Here is a 16606-nt window from a genome sequence, read left to right as displayed (position 1 = left end):
CATTGTGCAGCTTGATGCTGCAGTGGCTCTTGTTCTTCAGTGTGGCTGGTTATTTTATTTGTCATTTGTCTTAATTTCTATTTTGTCATTTGTACTTTATTCTCTACAACATGGGGCGTTGTGGAAAACACAGCAAAATACCTTTCCCCTCCCTTAGAACCAAAAAGCCTAAGAGTCCTGGGTTTTTTTAACCTACTTTTGAAACAAACAGCTACAAAAAAATAAACAGAAAAGATAGTAATGCTGCAGCTTTGTTAAAAGCTAGTTGCAGAAGTATGTGATTAAAGATGTGCTTGTTTAATTCACTGGAGCAGAAAAACTTTTTTTTTTTTTTAATTTGCAATCTTTTCAGAGCAGATGCGCCTTCCCTGCAGGACTGCTCTGCTTCTGTGCTGCTCAGCTGGTTTGCCAAAGCAAATGGATGAAAGAGTGTGGAAAAGATCTGCATTGTTTGCTTTAGAGACATTAAATATCTCTGACAGGGCTGAGACATCCATCCTGCCCTGGACAAATAGCTGGAGACACTAGGCATAGGGCTTACATTTTTTCTGTGAAAATAATTGAGAAGTGCAGAAGCTTATTAAGCAGGAGTATAAAATTAAAAGCAACTGTGCTGGATTCAGCCAGGCTTTGCTTGGCTGCTCTCCCCATGCAACCCGTGGGGAGCCGAGACAGGCGGCGCTGGAAACCCGCAGGAGCATCCTGCAGGGAGCGACTGCTCTGGCTCTCGTTTATGCCAAGTCCTGAAGCAAAGATTACCCCAAAAAAAGAAATTTGTGGAGGAGATTTGGCTGTTGACAAAGGAGTTTCTCAGAGAGGGCCCACTGAACATGAGCAGAAGTTTGGTTTAGACCCTAAAACTTCTTTGATGGGAGTTTCGAGACCATTGAGTTTCAAGAAACGAAATGTTCATGTTGCGAGAGATCAGCGTTGTAGGCTTACGCCTGGACTTCGCAGTCCAGGGGTTAAGACAGGGAAGCAAGTTATTAATTATGCAGGTTCTGATTTGCCATTCAAATAACTTCTTGTCAGTCCCGGCCCAAGGACCTGAATGTCCGATATGCTGCAAATGATAATGCAGTAGGGTAACTTTTTCTGCCTTCTGAGAGTGCAAATGAGGTATTTGCTTTTCGAGTTAGTTTAATTTGCTGTCTTCATCTCTGCACAGCCTGTTAGCTGAATGGAAAACTGTTGATGCTGCCAATTCAATCTGGATATTGTTTCATGGGACTGCAGAAAGCGAGGTGTTTGTAGTTCTATAATCTGCAGTAATTTGCTGCTAATTTGTCACCAGTCAACAACTCCAGAGGCTACCGCACCAAAACAGCCACGGTGCCACTGCCGCTTTCTTATCAGTGGTAGTAAAAGGTCATTTATAGCCGTGCTTTTCATCCACTGTGAGTGATTTACTAAGCACAGAATAATGCTTATTTTACAAGGGGCAAACAAAGTCATGGTGTAACTGTTGCCAGTGGCAGACACCAGGTGAAGTTTCAGACTTGCCTGTGGCTGGGTGGCTCATTCCTGACACAGGGAGACCCCTCCATCCCATGGGGGCCGGGTGCAGCGATTGCACCTGGGGGCTGGTTCTGGCTTGCGTACTAAATCCTTCAGTTAGGTCGAAATGCAGCTTCTGCTAGCATGGATCAGGAAATCAAATGAAATGTTGTAGTTGCATTTGTAGCAATTTTTTTTAACTGTCTTGGCACTCTGCTTTCCCGGGAAGGGCAGCAGCTGAAATGCTGCCCAGTGGCTCCTGCGCAGGCTGTCCTTGGGAGAGGCCAGCGCTGCGGTACGGCAGTAGCGAACCCCGCTGAGCAGCTCATGGAGGAGCTGCCAGCAGCACCGGCTCTGCCGCCGAAACCATGCTGCGTCCAGATTGAGTGTGGTGCTGCAAGCCCCGCCGAGGACAGCCTAAACCCCAGGGAGGTCCCCTCCCCTCCTCGCCCTGGCCACACCAGGACCACACTTTTGAGAGGCAACACCATGCATTTTCGTAAATTTTTCCTCTTTTGCTCAAACCCTTGCCTCTGCCTTTTTTTGAAGCTGAGTGCTCGGTGTAAAATGGTGCTAACCCTACCCTGGCCCTCCAAAACATTCATCCGCACCTTAGAGAAGAAAAAGCAAGTGAGAATGGCTGGTTAATGAGGAGCGGAGAGGGATTAAGCCTGTTTGGTGCCTGTTTCCAAGAAAGCTGGATCTAATAGGCTGTTGCAGAGCCGCGATGTAGTGGAGCTGGTAGTGCTGGCCTGTGTCGGGTTGATTGAAACTTCCTGATATATCATCCCTGGTTCATTTTTTTTTGACGTTTCTGCTGAAGCTTAATGATCGAGTTTGAAAACTTGGGGTCGGTCTGTCTGTCTGGAGCTGATAGTTCCCAAATGTTTCAGCTAACGCATTCCCAGCTGGGGCACAGTGCAAAATTACATACGTTGCCTTTCTAAATCTGCTTTCTGAGTTGTCCCCACTCCGAAGCAGGGACTTTTAATTTGGCAGAGGAGGTCAGTATGATGCCAAGATCTTCTTTTCTTGCTCTTCCAGTGAAATAACACCTAAATTTGGACAACATTGTAGTTTTGGAAAAATGGTTATGTACACACCTGCTGGGCAAGCTTGCTGCAGGTCTGCAGCCCCATAGGCTGGGCTCTGCTATAGTCTGCTCTGCTGCAACTATAGTATATATGGCCTTCTCCCCTCCCTCATCAGAGGGCTGCCTGTTTTGCTGCTCTTTTGGGAGTGAGAGGGCCCTGTACAGACTGCGATGTGTTTTAGGAATGTGTGAGGAATTACTGTCAGTAAGCGATGGTGTTTCCCCACATGATTTGACTTAAGATGAAGAACCTGCTATCTAAAATTTTCTTGCTTCTCTCTTTCCTGTTCACCCTGATCTTTGGCAAAGCATGCGTGTGCTGTGGCTGTCTAAGGAGGATGAATGCTGGGTGAACTCCGTGGTCCAGAGTTGCTGCTTGTCTCAATGCACAGAGCGGTGGGGCTCCTCGTCTTTGAGCTGTTCCCTAAATCTGGTGGGATGCAGAGTACATCCAACAGCTGCGCTGGAGCTGCTGTGCCCACACTGTGGCTGCTCCAGCAATTTCCTGAGATTATCAGTCGTACTCTCCCGGTTTGACTGGGTGCAGGAGGGAGCTGTACCCCCAGAGTCTGCTCTTCAGCAAAATGGAGCTTTTGGTTGCCTTCTCAGAGATGGAAATGAAGTGGTCTTCTGACAAGCTTCAGAAGTGACATTTTGACTTGTCCCTACAGAGAAGCCCAGGTTTCCCTTTTTGCTGCTGAACACAGCAGGAGGTCAGGCACTGGCGTATGTGTGTGATCTGTCCTCAGCCACCCTGGAGAGAAGGGACTCCGCAATACGTTACCCATGGTAGCTTCTCAGAGGCTTTTTGTTCAGATAAGGTGAAGGTAACCTGGAGTCCAGGAATGCATGAGCTCCCTTAGGCCCCATCTCATTGTCGTAGTGCTGCCATGGTTTTTCATATCTGCCCATCACCCCGATCTTTCTGCCTTTCAACGTATCCAGTGTGATGCGTCTGGAGGACCATGGCATGGCAAGAGTAAGGGCCTTGCAACAGCCTGAAACCATGCGTAGCTTTTGAAGTGTGTGTGGGGAATTGCAAAAAAGTCTCCCAAATGAACCCACTCCTCTGCTTTGATGGTGGCAGAGCTCAGTAGCAGCTTTAAATCTCTCTCTGTGATTCCCAGGCCACCTCTATTGTGCATACAAAGAAATACTTAACCTTGCAGGGAATTATGTATAACACTGTGGTGTGCTGATGCATAGAAATGAATTATTTGTTGCATACGAAAATAGCAGCTATACTAGTTAATATTTTAATATACATATCCAAATATCAGTTTTTCTCCCACAATTTCTTTTAGTGTATTTTTCATGGTTTGTAGTACTTCCCGTGCAGAATAGTTGTTTTTAGGGCACTGCAGAAGGTAGGTTCTGTTCTCTTTTAGCAAGGTGTCCTTGCGAGAATTTTGCCTTAAATGGAAGGAGGAAGTTTTGAAGTCAGGATTTACAGCTCTGGGATCACTGGAGCACGGAGTGATCTCGTGTTAATGACAAGCTGTGCTGTCTTTGTGGTTTATTTCCCCTTTAGATCAAATGTTTAGAGAGGCTGTCAATAGCTTGTGTGATTTGACTGGAGGTTTGTTATTGGAGAGCTTGCTGGCATTTTTGAAATGCAGCATTTCAGGGAGGCGATTAAAGAAGGGGTCTGCAATAAGGCTGTCTGGGCAATAAACAGAAATTTGGGGGATCAAATGGTAGGGATCAAAGATTGATGATGTTTCAGCCACTTCTCTCCATACAATCCCCTCTAAAACAGAAATCCTAGTTTTGTACAACTGTATCTACAACGTCATTGCAGGTTACATCCAAGAGTTCAAAAACGAAAAGAAGTGTGGGGAGGGAAGATGCTGAAGGCACATTAACGGAGAAGGAAGACAACATTCGGGATGACAAAGAAAGATGGGGCTGAGTAATGATGGAGAGAGCAAGGCAGATGTTTAAATATGTGGAGGATCAAAACCTTTGGAAGAGAGAATTGGGCTCTTTGGGCCAGGAGTCTGCAAGCTCTGCACAGGAATCTGCTGCTTTGCCGTGGTGGCTTGCACTTGTGTAACTCTCACGGGAACCAGTTTGAATGGGCAAATAAATCAGAGGTGCTAAAAAGCTATGGTTGTTCAAAGTCAGTCAGCCATTTAATAGCACCCAATATAAAGGAGACAGGCTGAGGCCAACTAAGGTGAAAAATAACTGAGAGGCAGTGGCAGTTGTATGTCTGGAGCTAAGCTGGGTCTGCTGATGGCTGCAACAGCTTGGAAACGGAGATCTCCTGATGGGGCAGAGTGAAGAAAGCAGGGAAGAGGCATGTCCCCAATCTCTTTGTATTTATTTATTGTATGCAATATAATGGGTTTTTAGCCCAGAGGTCTCCTGTGTGCTACCACACTGACCTGTAGATACCCTTGGTGTGCATCCAACCGGGCTGCTTCCCCTCTGGCCCCTCTCAGCTGCCCAGGCTGGAGCCCAAAGGCAGGCATCAAGAGTTCAGGTATTGCTTCTTAACATGCACTATTTACCAGGAGGTTGCTTACTGCAAGCTATGGTTTCTTTTCCTGAATGTTTTCCTACTAGTCTGCCCTGAGCTAGACCAACATGTTCATGTACAAAGTGTCCGAGGGGCCAGATCACCTGCGGTTTTCATGAATTATTACAGAGCATCAGCACATGGAAGGGCTGACAGTTATTTTCTTGTGCCATTGCAGTTGTGAAGCAAATATATTGAAATCAGCAGTTGACGTTAATTTTCTTTTTAAATTGCAATTAAAAAAATCTAATTAATGAGAGGAAGACTGAAGCAGGTTACCTGCTGTTTTCCATAGGAAAACGGTGGATTAAGAAAGGTTTGTGGACTACTGGTATCTCTGAATCCTCTTCTAAATGTTCAGGTAGGGTTTGTTATAGCCTCTATTAAGCAGCAATTGCATTGAACCTGGCCAGGCTATTTGCACCCTGGGGAAGTCTGATCCCAGCGTTTAATTTGTAAAGAACTGGGAATTTCTTTAGAAGACATTCCTAAATAGCTGTGATAAAATGTCCAAAGTCAATATATTGGGTGAGTGCAGAAAAAAACCCATTTAAATCAGCTCATTACAGCAGGGTGAGGATAATCTGGGAAACTGAAAAAAAGTAAGAATCTTCACAAAAGACAGTGGGAGAAAATGTGCTATATCACTCCTGCATGTCTCCCTGCCTACCGGCCTACATTTGATATCTATCTATAGCTGCTATTAAAAATAATTTCAAAATTACTTCTAATTCTAGGATGACAAAAGGCTTGATTTGGTGATAAAAGCTGAGAAGCTTGGGGAAGGTTCTGGCATGTTAATGGACGTTGCTGGATGCCCAGGCTATTTCTGGTGAGAAGGAGGTGCAGTTTTCTGACTACAATGGAACTCCCCACTTTTCCCCAGGCCAAGTCCTACAGGGAAGATTGCCAGCCATCCTCTGCTTGGTACATGCATACTCATCATCCTAGACAAGAACCAGGCTTTAAGTCACTCCTCAACATCTTATGCTGACTGATGTGGTCATTTTGAAATGAAAGTCACTTTTTCCCCTTTTTTAATGGAAATGAAAAGGTTAACTCTGGCACAAAAAGGAGCCTCAGTCCTGCTATATCAGCGCTCGTGAAGGATTTTGAATATGCATCAGTTCCAGTTGTACCACAAAACTGCATCATCTGCTGCAGAGCCAAAAGAAAAAGACCAAAATTGACTTAATATTTTGTTTGATGAACTCCATGCTTTGATACAGGGAGAAGTACCTTCAAATTACTGAAGAAGAGCTGATCTTTAATACTGGGGCAAATGACTAGGGAGGGGTATCTTAAGAGATGTTCTTCCATTTGCTACATGCAACTTATGTCTCCATAAGGCCTCATCTGAGCACAGGAAGGAAAGATGTCCCAGGAAGATAAAAAATCCCAAAGGTTTGTATTAACACACGGCAAGAAGAAAATGGTGATGCTGAAAGAAGAGCTGCATGTGGCATTTGCCACTGGGCTCTGGTGCATGTGCACAGCCCACCCCAGCACGAGAGGCGCTGTGGGTTATGCTCGTGGGAGCTGTGGTGGGGTCACTGGCAGAAGATAGGAGACACCACCTCAAAACTGTGCTAATGGCAAGAAGAAAAGCATTTATCAAGTGTTTTCCAATGAGTTGAGTAAGCAAAAACCCAGCTTCTGAAGTTCAATCCCTGGCTTTGTCTGTATGGGAAACTGTGGCTTCTTCTGTGCTAGCCTTTGCGTTCCCATGCCAGCATGAACCGGTTGGTCCCATCAGCCATCCCAGCTGGCATTAGGAAACACACAGGAGTGTTTCAAACAGAGATTATCAGCTGTGATGGAAATATTAATCTGTCTCTCAGGTTATCCATGCACATCACTTGGTTGTGGTACCACCCCTTGTGAAAACATCTGGCTGGGCGTTAGTTACCTTTCAAAAAAAAGGTGATTTTGTAGTAATTCCTTACATTCCTCTCACTAGAAAATTACTATAATTGTAGTAATTTCCTTTTAACGATGTATGTTACATCTCATTATCAAAGACATTTGCAGGGGCTGCATTCCAGTGGCAATGGCCCTGTCCTTGTAAGGAGCCACCAAAACATAGGCTGTGCTTCTCACACTGAGCTCCTGCGGCTTCACAGCTTCAGCCAAAGCTGGAGGTGAATCACCAGGCCTGCTTCCAACTAAATTTAATTGCCCCTGAAGTAACACTGTGATACTGGAGTCAAAGTGGGTGGATAATTTTCAGCTGGCTGCAGAGGAGCTGCAGATGACTTTGGGGGCAGATCGGGGGCTACAGTGAGTGCACCCCTTCTTCAGCCAGCAAAAATGTTGTCTGATGCCGTGCAAGGTGCAGTCACAGCTGTACGGTGATGCACGGGACACGGCCCATGAGCTTCATATGAGAGTGACGGCTCAGCAAGCCTGATTTGGGATCCTCCAGCAGCCTTCCTAAAGCCACGGATTAAGATGCTGGAGGATATCAAGACACTCGTCAGGACAGCATCTAGGTAAAAACACATGGTCTAAAAAAACCCACACTGAATTCTTCTGAAAATGGCAGATGAAATGGCTTTCTCCAGGCTTAGGAGCCTATTTGCTTCATTATTCTTTCCCCTGTTCAGTATGGCTTCCCTTTGCAGCCAGGTCTTGGGGTGCAGTTCCCGGTACCTCTGGGTGGATCTGTGTTACGGTCGGAGCCATGGCACAGGGAAACGTGGTAATAAGTGATGGACTGCCTGCCCAGGACATCCCCATCAGCGCAGTCCTGCTGCAAAAATCTCAAAATGGGTCCAGCTGCCTGACCGTGGACAACATCCAGCTTTTGAGGCAGGTTTTGCAGATTAAAAACTCTGTTAAAAGGGATATTTTGAGGTCTCACATTTAGTGTCTGATCTGCATCTTTCAGATCTATCATAGATCAGATCTGTGGAGCTGGAGGTAATTTTTCCTAACAGCCCAGGACTGAAAACTCAAGTCAGTATGCAGCTTCATTTAAATGAATAAAGCTGCTCCTGCTGACTTCCGAGGGGACTGGATGAAGGGTCCAGGGTAGAAGCCAGTCTATGTTCTCGCTGGCTTGTGTATCTGCGCACACACTCCCAAGAAAGAAGAAAAAAAACGCGGTTGTCACTTCTATTCACAGGCCACAATAAAATCCAATTTGTTTACCCATAGCTCTGCTGACGCTTGGACACTAAACAGGCTTAAAGCATTTTAGAACTCACAGAGTAATAAAGATAAGTCATGAAATATATTCATAATATAGCTAGAAAATATATGAGCAGTCTCAACCTGATGTAATTGAAAACAGATTTAGCAAACTCAGGCCCAGAACAGTGACCTTATTTTGTAGATGCTTTAAGCTATTTGTATTGTTGAGTTGATTTCCAAAAACTCAGCCATCAGATTTCCTATATCGTGGACGATTTATGATCTTAGTTTGATTTTTTCCCCCTGGCTGCATTAGCAGGTGAGAACAACCTGATTGTGCGAGTTAGAAGGCGTAAAAGCTGCCCCTAGACTCTTCAGATTTTCACAATGGCAAATGGAGCAATAATAAAATCCCAGTTGGGGCTTTCTGATGTTCTCCATTATATCCTTCTCTCGTTGGTTAGTTTTAACTTTGATAACTCTGTTTCGCCGGTAATTTGCTTTGCTCTTTGCCTGTGATTGAATTATTTTGAAAAGCTAGAGTAAAATGAAGATTACTTTCTCAGGAAAAAATAATGGCAGAATAGCTGCGGCCTGATTATCTCTTTTCTCAGACAATCAGTGCCAATGTAGGCGATTTCTAGTTGGTGGCATTTGTCCTTGCTGCCAGCTTAGATGTTGACTTCAAGTACTGGGTTTAAAGGGAAGGGGGGTGAGTAGGTGAAAGAAGGTTGTCTGCCTTCATCAAAGGACAATTTTGAGGTGAACAAGCACTGATTTAAGGTTTGCAGGAATTGTACCCTTCATCTGTCTGACTATCCAGATGAAAGTCATAAAGACTTCCCCAGATCTTAAAACTGATGGAAGTTTTATTTTGTTTAGTGAGATCTGGTGCGGAATCTCAATTATTCTATTATCCTCCCTATCAGAAGGGCTGAAGTGTCTCCAGACGAGCTCCTGCAGGGCAGGGCATGGGTGAGGTTGAACTGTACGATTGACACTGCCACTCTGGTACGAAGCCTGACAATTCATTTGGAGAATTTGTATCTCTCGCACCCAGGAGCTTTCAGCAAAAAGCAGGTTTCTGGAAGTCTTATCCGTTCTTTGGCGAGCACAGACACTTCTGCTTTCAGAAAAAGCTTGCTTTTCTGTGTCTTTCCTGATAAGACTGCTCCTGGAGCACAGTGTCTCCATCAGCTCTTATCACAGCACCCGCCAGCGGGTGGACCTGGTGTCAGTAATGTGGTGATCAATCCTTCTGGCCTAGGATTTTCTACCATTTTAATTTTAACTGCCAAATCCCAGCCTGGTCTGCTTCCCCTTATCGCCCGAGCTCCCCCAAGGCTTCCTTGCCTGCTAGGCTCCAGCAACCCACGGCTTTCAGGCTGTTTCACAATTATAGATATGCAGCTCAAGGATTATCTTGTTACTCTGGAAGACTTTTGCTTTGTGTGTTTGCAGACAAGTATTCCAGCTTGTATTAAATAACGATCAGCTTTAAGCTGATTGGTACTTTGTGGTGTTATTTGTTGGGGGATGAAAGTCCCAAGCACTGTTTATGAGTAAAATTTGTACTTTTACTCAAATTCCTGCCAGGGGCCAACCAGTTCTGTGGGGTCTGCAAACAACAAAAATTAAATAAAATTCACTGTCACCTCCTCCTTCTTCTAGATCCTTCGCCCATCCTGTATTACTTTGTGCTGCTAAATGCCAAAAAAATTTTGAAGCATAGTGGTACCTGCCTCCCTGTTCTCACCTGTGACTCTAGAGGCTGAAAGATAGGAGTCAGAGCAGTATTTTGGCACAGATTTTAAACACCAGCATTTCAGAGGCTGCTGCAAAAATGCAGCCTGGCACACGTTAATCAAAAAAAAAAAAAAGCAAGCAAGAATAAAATGAAAGAGAGAAGTTCTAAGATATAAACTGGGTAAAGGAGAAAGACTTTTTCTGTAAACTTTGAGAGAAACACCTTTGTGTCTTTTGGAGGTGAGTGAATGGTAAATTTGGATTACAGTACTTTCCTGAAAAAAATCACTTGATTTTACAATTTGTCTTTCCCAGTAAGTTGATTTATATGACTTTCCTGGGAGTTTAATTCTGCCTGCTCTCTGTGTGGAAGGACAGTTTCGAGGTGAACAAGCACTGATTTAAGGTTTGCAGGAATTGTACCCTAGATAAAGACCTGTTTAGCCCTTGTGGGATAGAAATGCTGTTATCCTTTTGATCTTGATGCTTGAAGACACATATTCATTGCCAGTCGGGATCAGAAGGAACCAGACCTTGATCTTGGCTAGGATGCTGCATAAATAGGAGTTGGGGGAAGCTTCTCATCCAGTTGTGCAATATGCAGAGGTGGAGATGGATGGTGTGGATGGGGCTCTTGCTCTGGGCACAGTCTTTCGTCTGCTTGAGCTAATGATTGTCACGACTGGGTTAGCCTCCAGGTGACACTGGTGGGATGCTTCAAGCAATAAGTACTTGTTGAAGTATTTTCCCCCTGCCAGATGCTTTAGTTTTCTGTAATCGAAAATAGACAGCAGATCTGTGACCCATCCTCCCATCTGTGCATTGATATTCTGCACCCCGCCTGCTGCAAAGAGGTCACATTTTGGGGAAGGAATGAAGAAAAACAATAGAGGCAGCTGGGCACTGTGTAGCCATTGTGGTGCTCTGGAAATGATACCCTTTTCACCCAGCGTTACTGTAGATTTTGTTCTCCTGCTGTGTTCCTTTCGTAATTGCCAATTAAATAAGTATCTTGGACTCAGTTTATCACTGGTCTAAATTTGTCTGTGTCAGGCAAGGGAAACTGGGTTAGCATTTGACAATGCAGGTATGTTTTAGGAGCAGCAGACTTATTTAGTTTGGGGAAGAAATATTGATACGTATGTGGTAAGTTGGCTAATTTTGTCCTCTAGCATCATTTCCTGAAAGAGAAGCAACAGGGTTTATAATTTATCTGATTAAATAATAAATGATATGTTTTCCTACTGCAAAATAGACAGCATTTCCAGTCTATGAATCTTCTGTGGATATGAATGGAAAGACTCCAAATAGTATGTGAACGGGGACAGTTATTCTGTGCTAGGCACTGCTGCACACCAGAGCAGCATCAGTGGCTTGAACAAGAAACTTGAGGTAAATCAAGGTTTCTTTAAAGTTTCTTTTGTCTCTCTCCTATTGCTTTATTGTTGAACTTCAGACCTTCTCGCCTCCACCTGTGGTTTTAGAGACATGCTGTACCTGTCCACAGCACACAGTGAAAGGCTCCAGATACAACAGTTAGGCATAAGCCTTTGTCACCTTATCAGCAAAAGTTGCAAAGGAGTCTTCCTTATATCCTGTTGTACATGGATTTGATAATTTTTTTCTTTGTTGGTCATCTAAGTAGGCTGTAGTAAGCTGAGTATTAAATTAACACTGGGGCCAATATATTAAAAAAATCTGCAAAGTGTATGGCCAGATTTTTCAAATCTGGATGTTATGTTTCAGTCTCTGAGTTGAGACCAGAGACGCATTCCCCCAAGCACTGACTATCTGCAGGGCCTCTTCATACAGCTGGAGATGAGGCTGCTAAAGTGCCTGTGCACTTCTAGCCAGAACCAGTATCAAAATAAACGTTCAAGGATGAGCTTGGAGCTTGCTGCTGAAATTGCAGCAAGTTCCTCTCTAGGTACCCAGGAGAACATTATTAAACCTCTGTCTTGTGACTCCTTCGCGTGCTGGTAGGTTTGCCAAAAGGCACCCAGCAAGCTGTAGCCCGTATGGCCGGGCAGATGGATTCTGTGCGTCATCAGGTCCCTTTAGAAGTAAAAGCACAACATTAAGGTGACACAGTCCTTGTGTGTTTAAACAGTTGACAACTGAAGCAAAATGTGTCTTGTTATGCTTGGTAGCTGCTATTTTGCGTTTCTGTCCAGAGCTGGGAGATGTACTGTGTTGGAGAACGTGTAGCTAGGTGGAGATGGCAAAAGATGCTGCTGGGTCTGTCATTAATTGCAGCCCTGGGTCTTCTCCTATCTATCATACGTCCCTTAATGAGCATCCTGCATCATTTGAACATACGGTAGACAAAATGCTCCATAACTTCTTAAATGTAATTCAGTTTTAGGATGAAACTTGCAGGCTTTTAGTCTTTAGGCTTGAGTCATGCTTTGGGTTAATAGCCCAATTAGTTGCTAACGGCCAATGGACCCATACCCAGGAGCAATGAAGCTTCACCTGGCTGTGGTGCTGCCAGAGCTGCCAGTTCCCACCCTGTGGCCGGTGAGCTCTGCATTGGTTGAGGGCCAGGTCTGCAGAAGCACTTGGAGATAATTTTTGGTCTGAATCTTTAAATTTGAACGTAACTCTTGATTTTCAGTTGTTGTGCCCCTTGCTTTGCCTGTTCCCTAATAGCGACTGTGTTGCTGTTTGCAGATGATGGGAAGCTGTCCCTGGAGGAGTTCCAGGCCTTTTTTTCTGACGGAACGCTCAACGAAGAAGAACTTGAGAAGCTCTTTCATACCATTGACTCAGACAACACCAAGTAAGTTCCCTGTGCTGACACCCCCTTGTTTCACGGAGCCTTTGGATCATGGCATTAGTGTGCAGGGGCAGTGCTGCTCCAGAGAGCTAAGCACCACAGAGGCTGCAGGGTGCAACTCGCTTTGCAAAACTTTGCAAAGTCTTCATTTCTGCTTGGTTCGTGTCTCATCGTGATGGCCACTATGACTTCTTTTGTCTTGGTGTTTTTTTCAGGCTATTTTCTTTAGTGCAACCTGATCTTTACAGCATCTGAAATAATGCTTAGTTTTTACCCATGAAGGTATTTAAATGACTCTTCAGCTTTTCCACTTTATCTAAAAGCTTCGCTGTGCTATAAAAGGTAATGGTGTGAATCTCTGTAAGCGTTGTCCTATCCAGCTGTTTTACACACAACAAACTGGAATGATTTGTGGTCTTGTCTCTTTGTGATCTCTCTCTATCCCCTGCACTTGGACCATGCCTTCTTCACCTCCCATCCAAAATACCCCCTGGTACAGTGATTGCTCTAGCACTTAAAAGAAATGAGCCTCCTTCTCTTCAAGGTGGAATTCAGCTGCGCAGAGGCCAGCCCAAGCCCTGCAGCTGCTGTTGCAGATGCTTTGCCTCTGCTCTGATCCAAGCAGCCTGATGTGGCTGCACTTCTGTCAGTACAAAGCCCCCGCAAGGCAGCAAGGGCAAGTGGATGGATCCACAAGCAGCACTGCGCTCTCTGCATCGCAGCTGCAGTAGCAGCAGGGAAAAATGACGGCAAAGGAGGGCTCTAGGTGTGCTTTAGTTTTATGTTGCATCAAAGTTGACACTAAATACGGCACCTGACTGCTCTTGCTGACAATCAAGCTTTTGCAGGCTGCGCTGAGCTATCAAATTAAGGTGACAAACTCGTTAGCAGCCCCTCCGCCTGCCTTTGCCGTCTCTCCCTCAGTGCCCCTCTGACTGCCCTTGCCTTTGGGAGGGTCTGAGATGTTTGTGATCCCCCTGACAAGTGTCTGGCACCGGCGGAGTTCGGGATTGGCACAAAGCCGTGGGGTCTGCGGGGCCCCCGTGGGAGCCCCCTCTGCCGGCAGCTAGCGACAGCGTTGGGCACCAGCACAAAGGACGCAGCCCACTGGTGGTGTTCTCTTTCCAAGAGTAACCCATCTTCAAAAGCCTGAGTAGTTTAGGCTGTTTGGAAATACAAATGAAAGCCAGCTTTGAGTCATATTCCAGTGTGACTCTTATTCCTCTAGAGAGAAAAAATCTGTCCAAAAAGCAGATGAAAAGAGAATCCAATTTCAAATGAGAAGTCTTGCAGTAAGTAAGTGCTTAAAAAAATAATAGCCTGGTTGATTATAAAGCCTTCTGGCAGCAGGTAGATCGAGTCTTGCCCGTGTGAGTGGTGCATGCTTTGCCACCCATCCAAAATATCCCCTGGAAAGCAGTGATCGCTCCAGAGTGCGCTGGCACCAAAGCAGCAGATGTAAAGCTCATCAACCTGGTACAAGGGCTGAAGATGTTTCTGAAAGCAAAGTAAATGTGAGGTTTCTCAAAATCCTGTCTTTCCAATGTGAGTACTTCCCAAAGTTTGTTCCAAGATTGAAATGCCAAAGACCAGCGTGGTATATACTGTTCACTGAATAATTAATCAAAGGAACTTAAATGATCTTGTTACTGAAATTAACTGAGAATGATCTGTCCCTTCTAATGGTTCCTCTTCAATAGACACTAGATGCTGCCTTATGCTTTGTGGGTCTATTTATCGAGCTCCAGGTGATGCTCCTGGGTGGGATCTCTACAAACTCTGGGACTTGGGTGCTCACCTGCCTCTCTTCTGAAATAGTTTATAGCATTGCCTGAGCTTACAAACTTTCATCTGGCCTTTGAAAGGATGCAGACAGCTGATGTCTGCATAACCCGGGGTGTATGGGGGTTAGTGTGCAGATGTTTCCTCTGGCGTTCTGGAAATGGGAAATTGGATTGCAGTCCGTTTTTGCTTGGGGATTGTAGACAGCCTGCAGCTTGCTCTGAGCCTTGGTAAGGGATGTCTTCTAAACTGGACAGAGAGACAATGTGTCATTTCTAAATGTCATGCAACAGTGCTGCCGACAAGCGGGGTCTCGCTGAGCTGCTCCTGAGCGTGGCAAGAGTTCCCACAATAGTATTCGTTACTATTGAATAGTATTTTTCTTTTCCCAAGCTGGCTTGATCCAGTCATCAATACACGTTAGGGACCAATACTTGCACAGAGCAGCGTAGCATCTGCTGTTCTTGGCTGGAAGGAAAAGCCATGAGTTGGTCACACTTCCAAGTTAAATCCTTGCATGAAATTGGCACTTGCTTATTGATTTGGAAAGCATAGACACCTACAGCAAATTTATCAAGTTGGGGGAAGGAAATATTCCTTGTTTTTTATTTGCAAGAGCGCTCTCAGTCTCCAGAAAACCTATTGCAGAGCCGGGCTTCCTTGTGCAAAAGTGCTTTTCACTATGAAACAAGTCGTTTGCTTGACTGCAGTCTTGCATCTAGTACAGTCCTTCAAGCTGTGTGTGTGCTCTTCATCTTGCCCTGTCTTTTCTTGTCTGCCCAGTAAATCGGCGCATCTGTGGGAGGTCTGGCAGGAGGAATGCTGCCTCCAGCCTCCTGCATGCCTGAGCACTAGGGTTGCAATTTCGAGTGCCGCTGACACTGAGCGAGTGGAGCGGAGCTTTCATTTTTCCATTTTACAGGAGAACATAGGAACAATATTAACTTTATCTTTCCAAAAGGCTGTTTAAATGACAATTATTTGCAATTTGATTGAAGTTTATTTTTAAAGCTGGTTTTTTATATTCCGTTTTATCTCTGTTTTTCTCATATGTTTGTTTAGTGTGCAAAACAAAGTTTGCTATTGAAATTACATTACAGCTAGAGTAGAAAATGACAAAAATTATGTTCCTGCTGATTATTAGTAATTGCTGTTACCAGCCAAATTACAAAATGTTGATTCAATTTCCTAGAGTATTTTTAGGAGCAGGGAACTGCCTTACTGGAGTAGACAAAATGAATGTCTGTACCAGTTTCTTGACTTGCTTTAGTTGGGAAGACAGTGGAAAGGAGAAAAGTTGGGCAGATGAATGGCAAGATGAGGCTGGTTACGGATGCAGGAGTAGCTGTGGTGCTGCAGGGAATCAGTCATGATGTGCTGTGGCTGGAGGAGCGTGTGCTTCTGTCTTGGGCATCACTGTTCCTCCGCGAAAAACTCATTGGCAGCAAGGTGTGGTTAGGAGGATGCTTAACTGAAATGAGATACCCCAAAATAGCCCAAGGGCATTAATGAGGCTCCTTCTTTCTTCTTGACTGCCTGGGAAGTGTCTCTAGGAGGTTAATGATGTGGCATGGCGGGCATGGGCTCCAAACACCCACCCCGGGGGTTTTATGACCAGGTATCTCCGTAAGAGAACTGCGCTGTTGTAAGTCCCATCATTGCTCATTATTTCATCTGGCAGCAGGAATGTGCAAAATGTGTCATGTGTTTCAATCCTTTTTTGACAAAATGATATTCATAACCCTGCTGTTGCTTAAAAATTATGATCAAATGGTGTTTTTCTCTCTGTTTTTCTCACACTGGGTGCCCTCCTTCCCTCCTCCCAACCAGAGCAGGAGGCAAAAGCAAGACGTTGCTAGGTGGTTTTTCATTATTGGTTTTAGCTGCTATTTCAGGAGGTTTCAGCAGTGCTTTATGGGGAGCTGCCTGAAGATTAATGGGGAGGTAATGATATGTTACTATTAATATCAATGCTACCGGAATTGCACAAATTATGTGTATGATATGTACACACACATTTAAATATATATATATTTGGTTTAGTGGCAAA

At 44.7% G+C, this 16606-nt stretch overlaps 1 protein-coding gene across 1 annotated transcript in view; it reads left to right on the top strand.

Moving 5' to 3' along the window:
- NECAB2 (N-terminal EF-hand calcium binding protein 2) overlaps positions 1–16606 on the top strand; it is an 85264-nt gene that overhangs the window by 29110 nt on the left and 39548 nt on the right. The window contains exon 3 of the mRNA XM_087739451.1: positions 12669–12777. Coding sequence (XP_087595577.1) covers positions 12669–12777 — 109 coding nt within the window. The remainder of the gene's footprint in view (positions 1–12668; positions 12778–16606) is intronic.

Source organism: Nipponia nippon, unplaced genomic scaffold, assembly GCF_047370975.1.
Source record: "Nipponia nippon isolate SJK-2023a ecotype South Korea unplaced genomic scaffold, ASM4737097v1 scaffold_7, whole genome shotgun sequence".
NCBI lineage: Eukaryota > Metazoa > Chordata > Aves > Pelecaniformes > Threskiornithidae > Nipponia > Nipponia nippon.
This window is presented reverse-complemented; position numbering and strand designations above follow the sequence as displayed.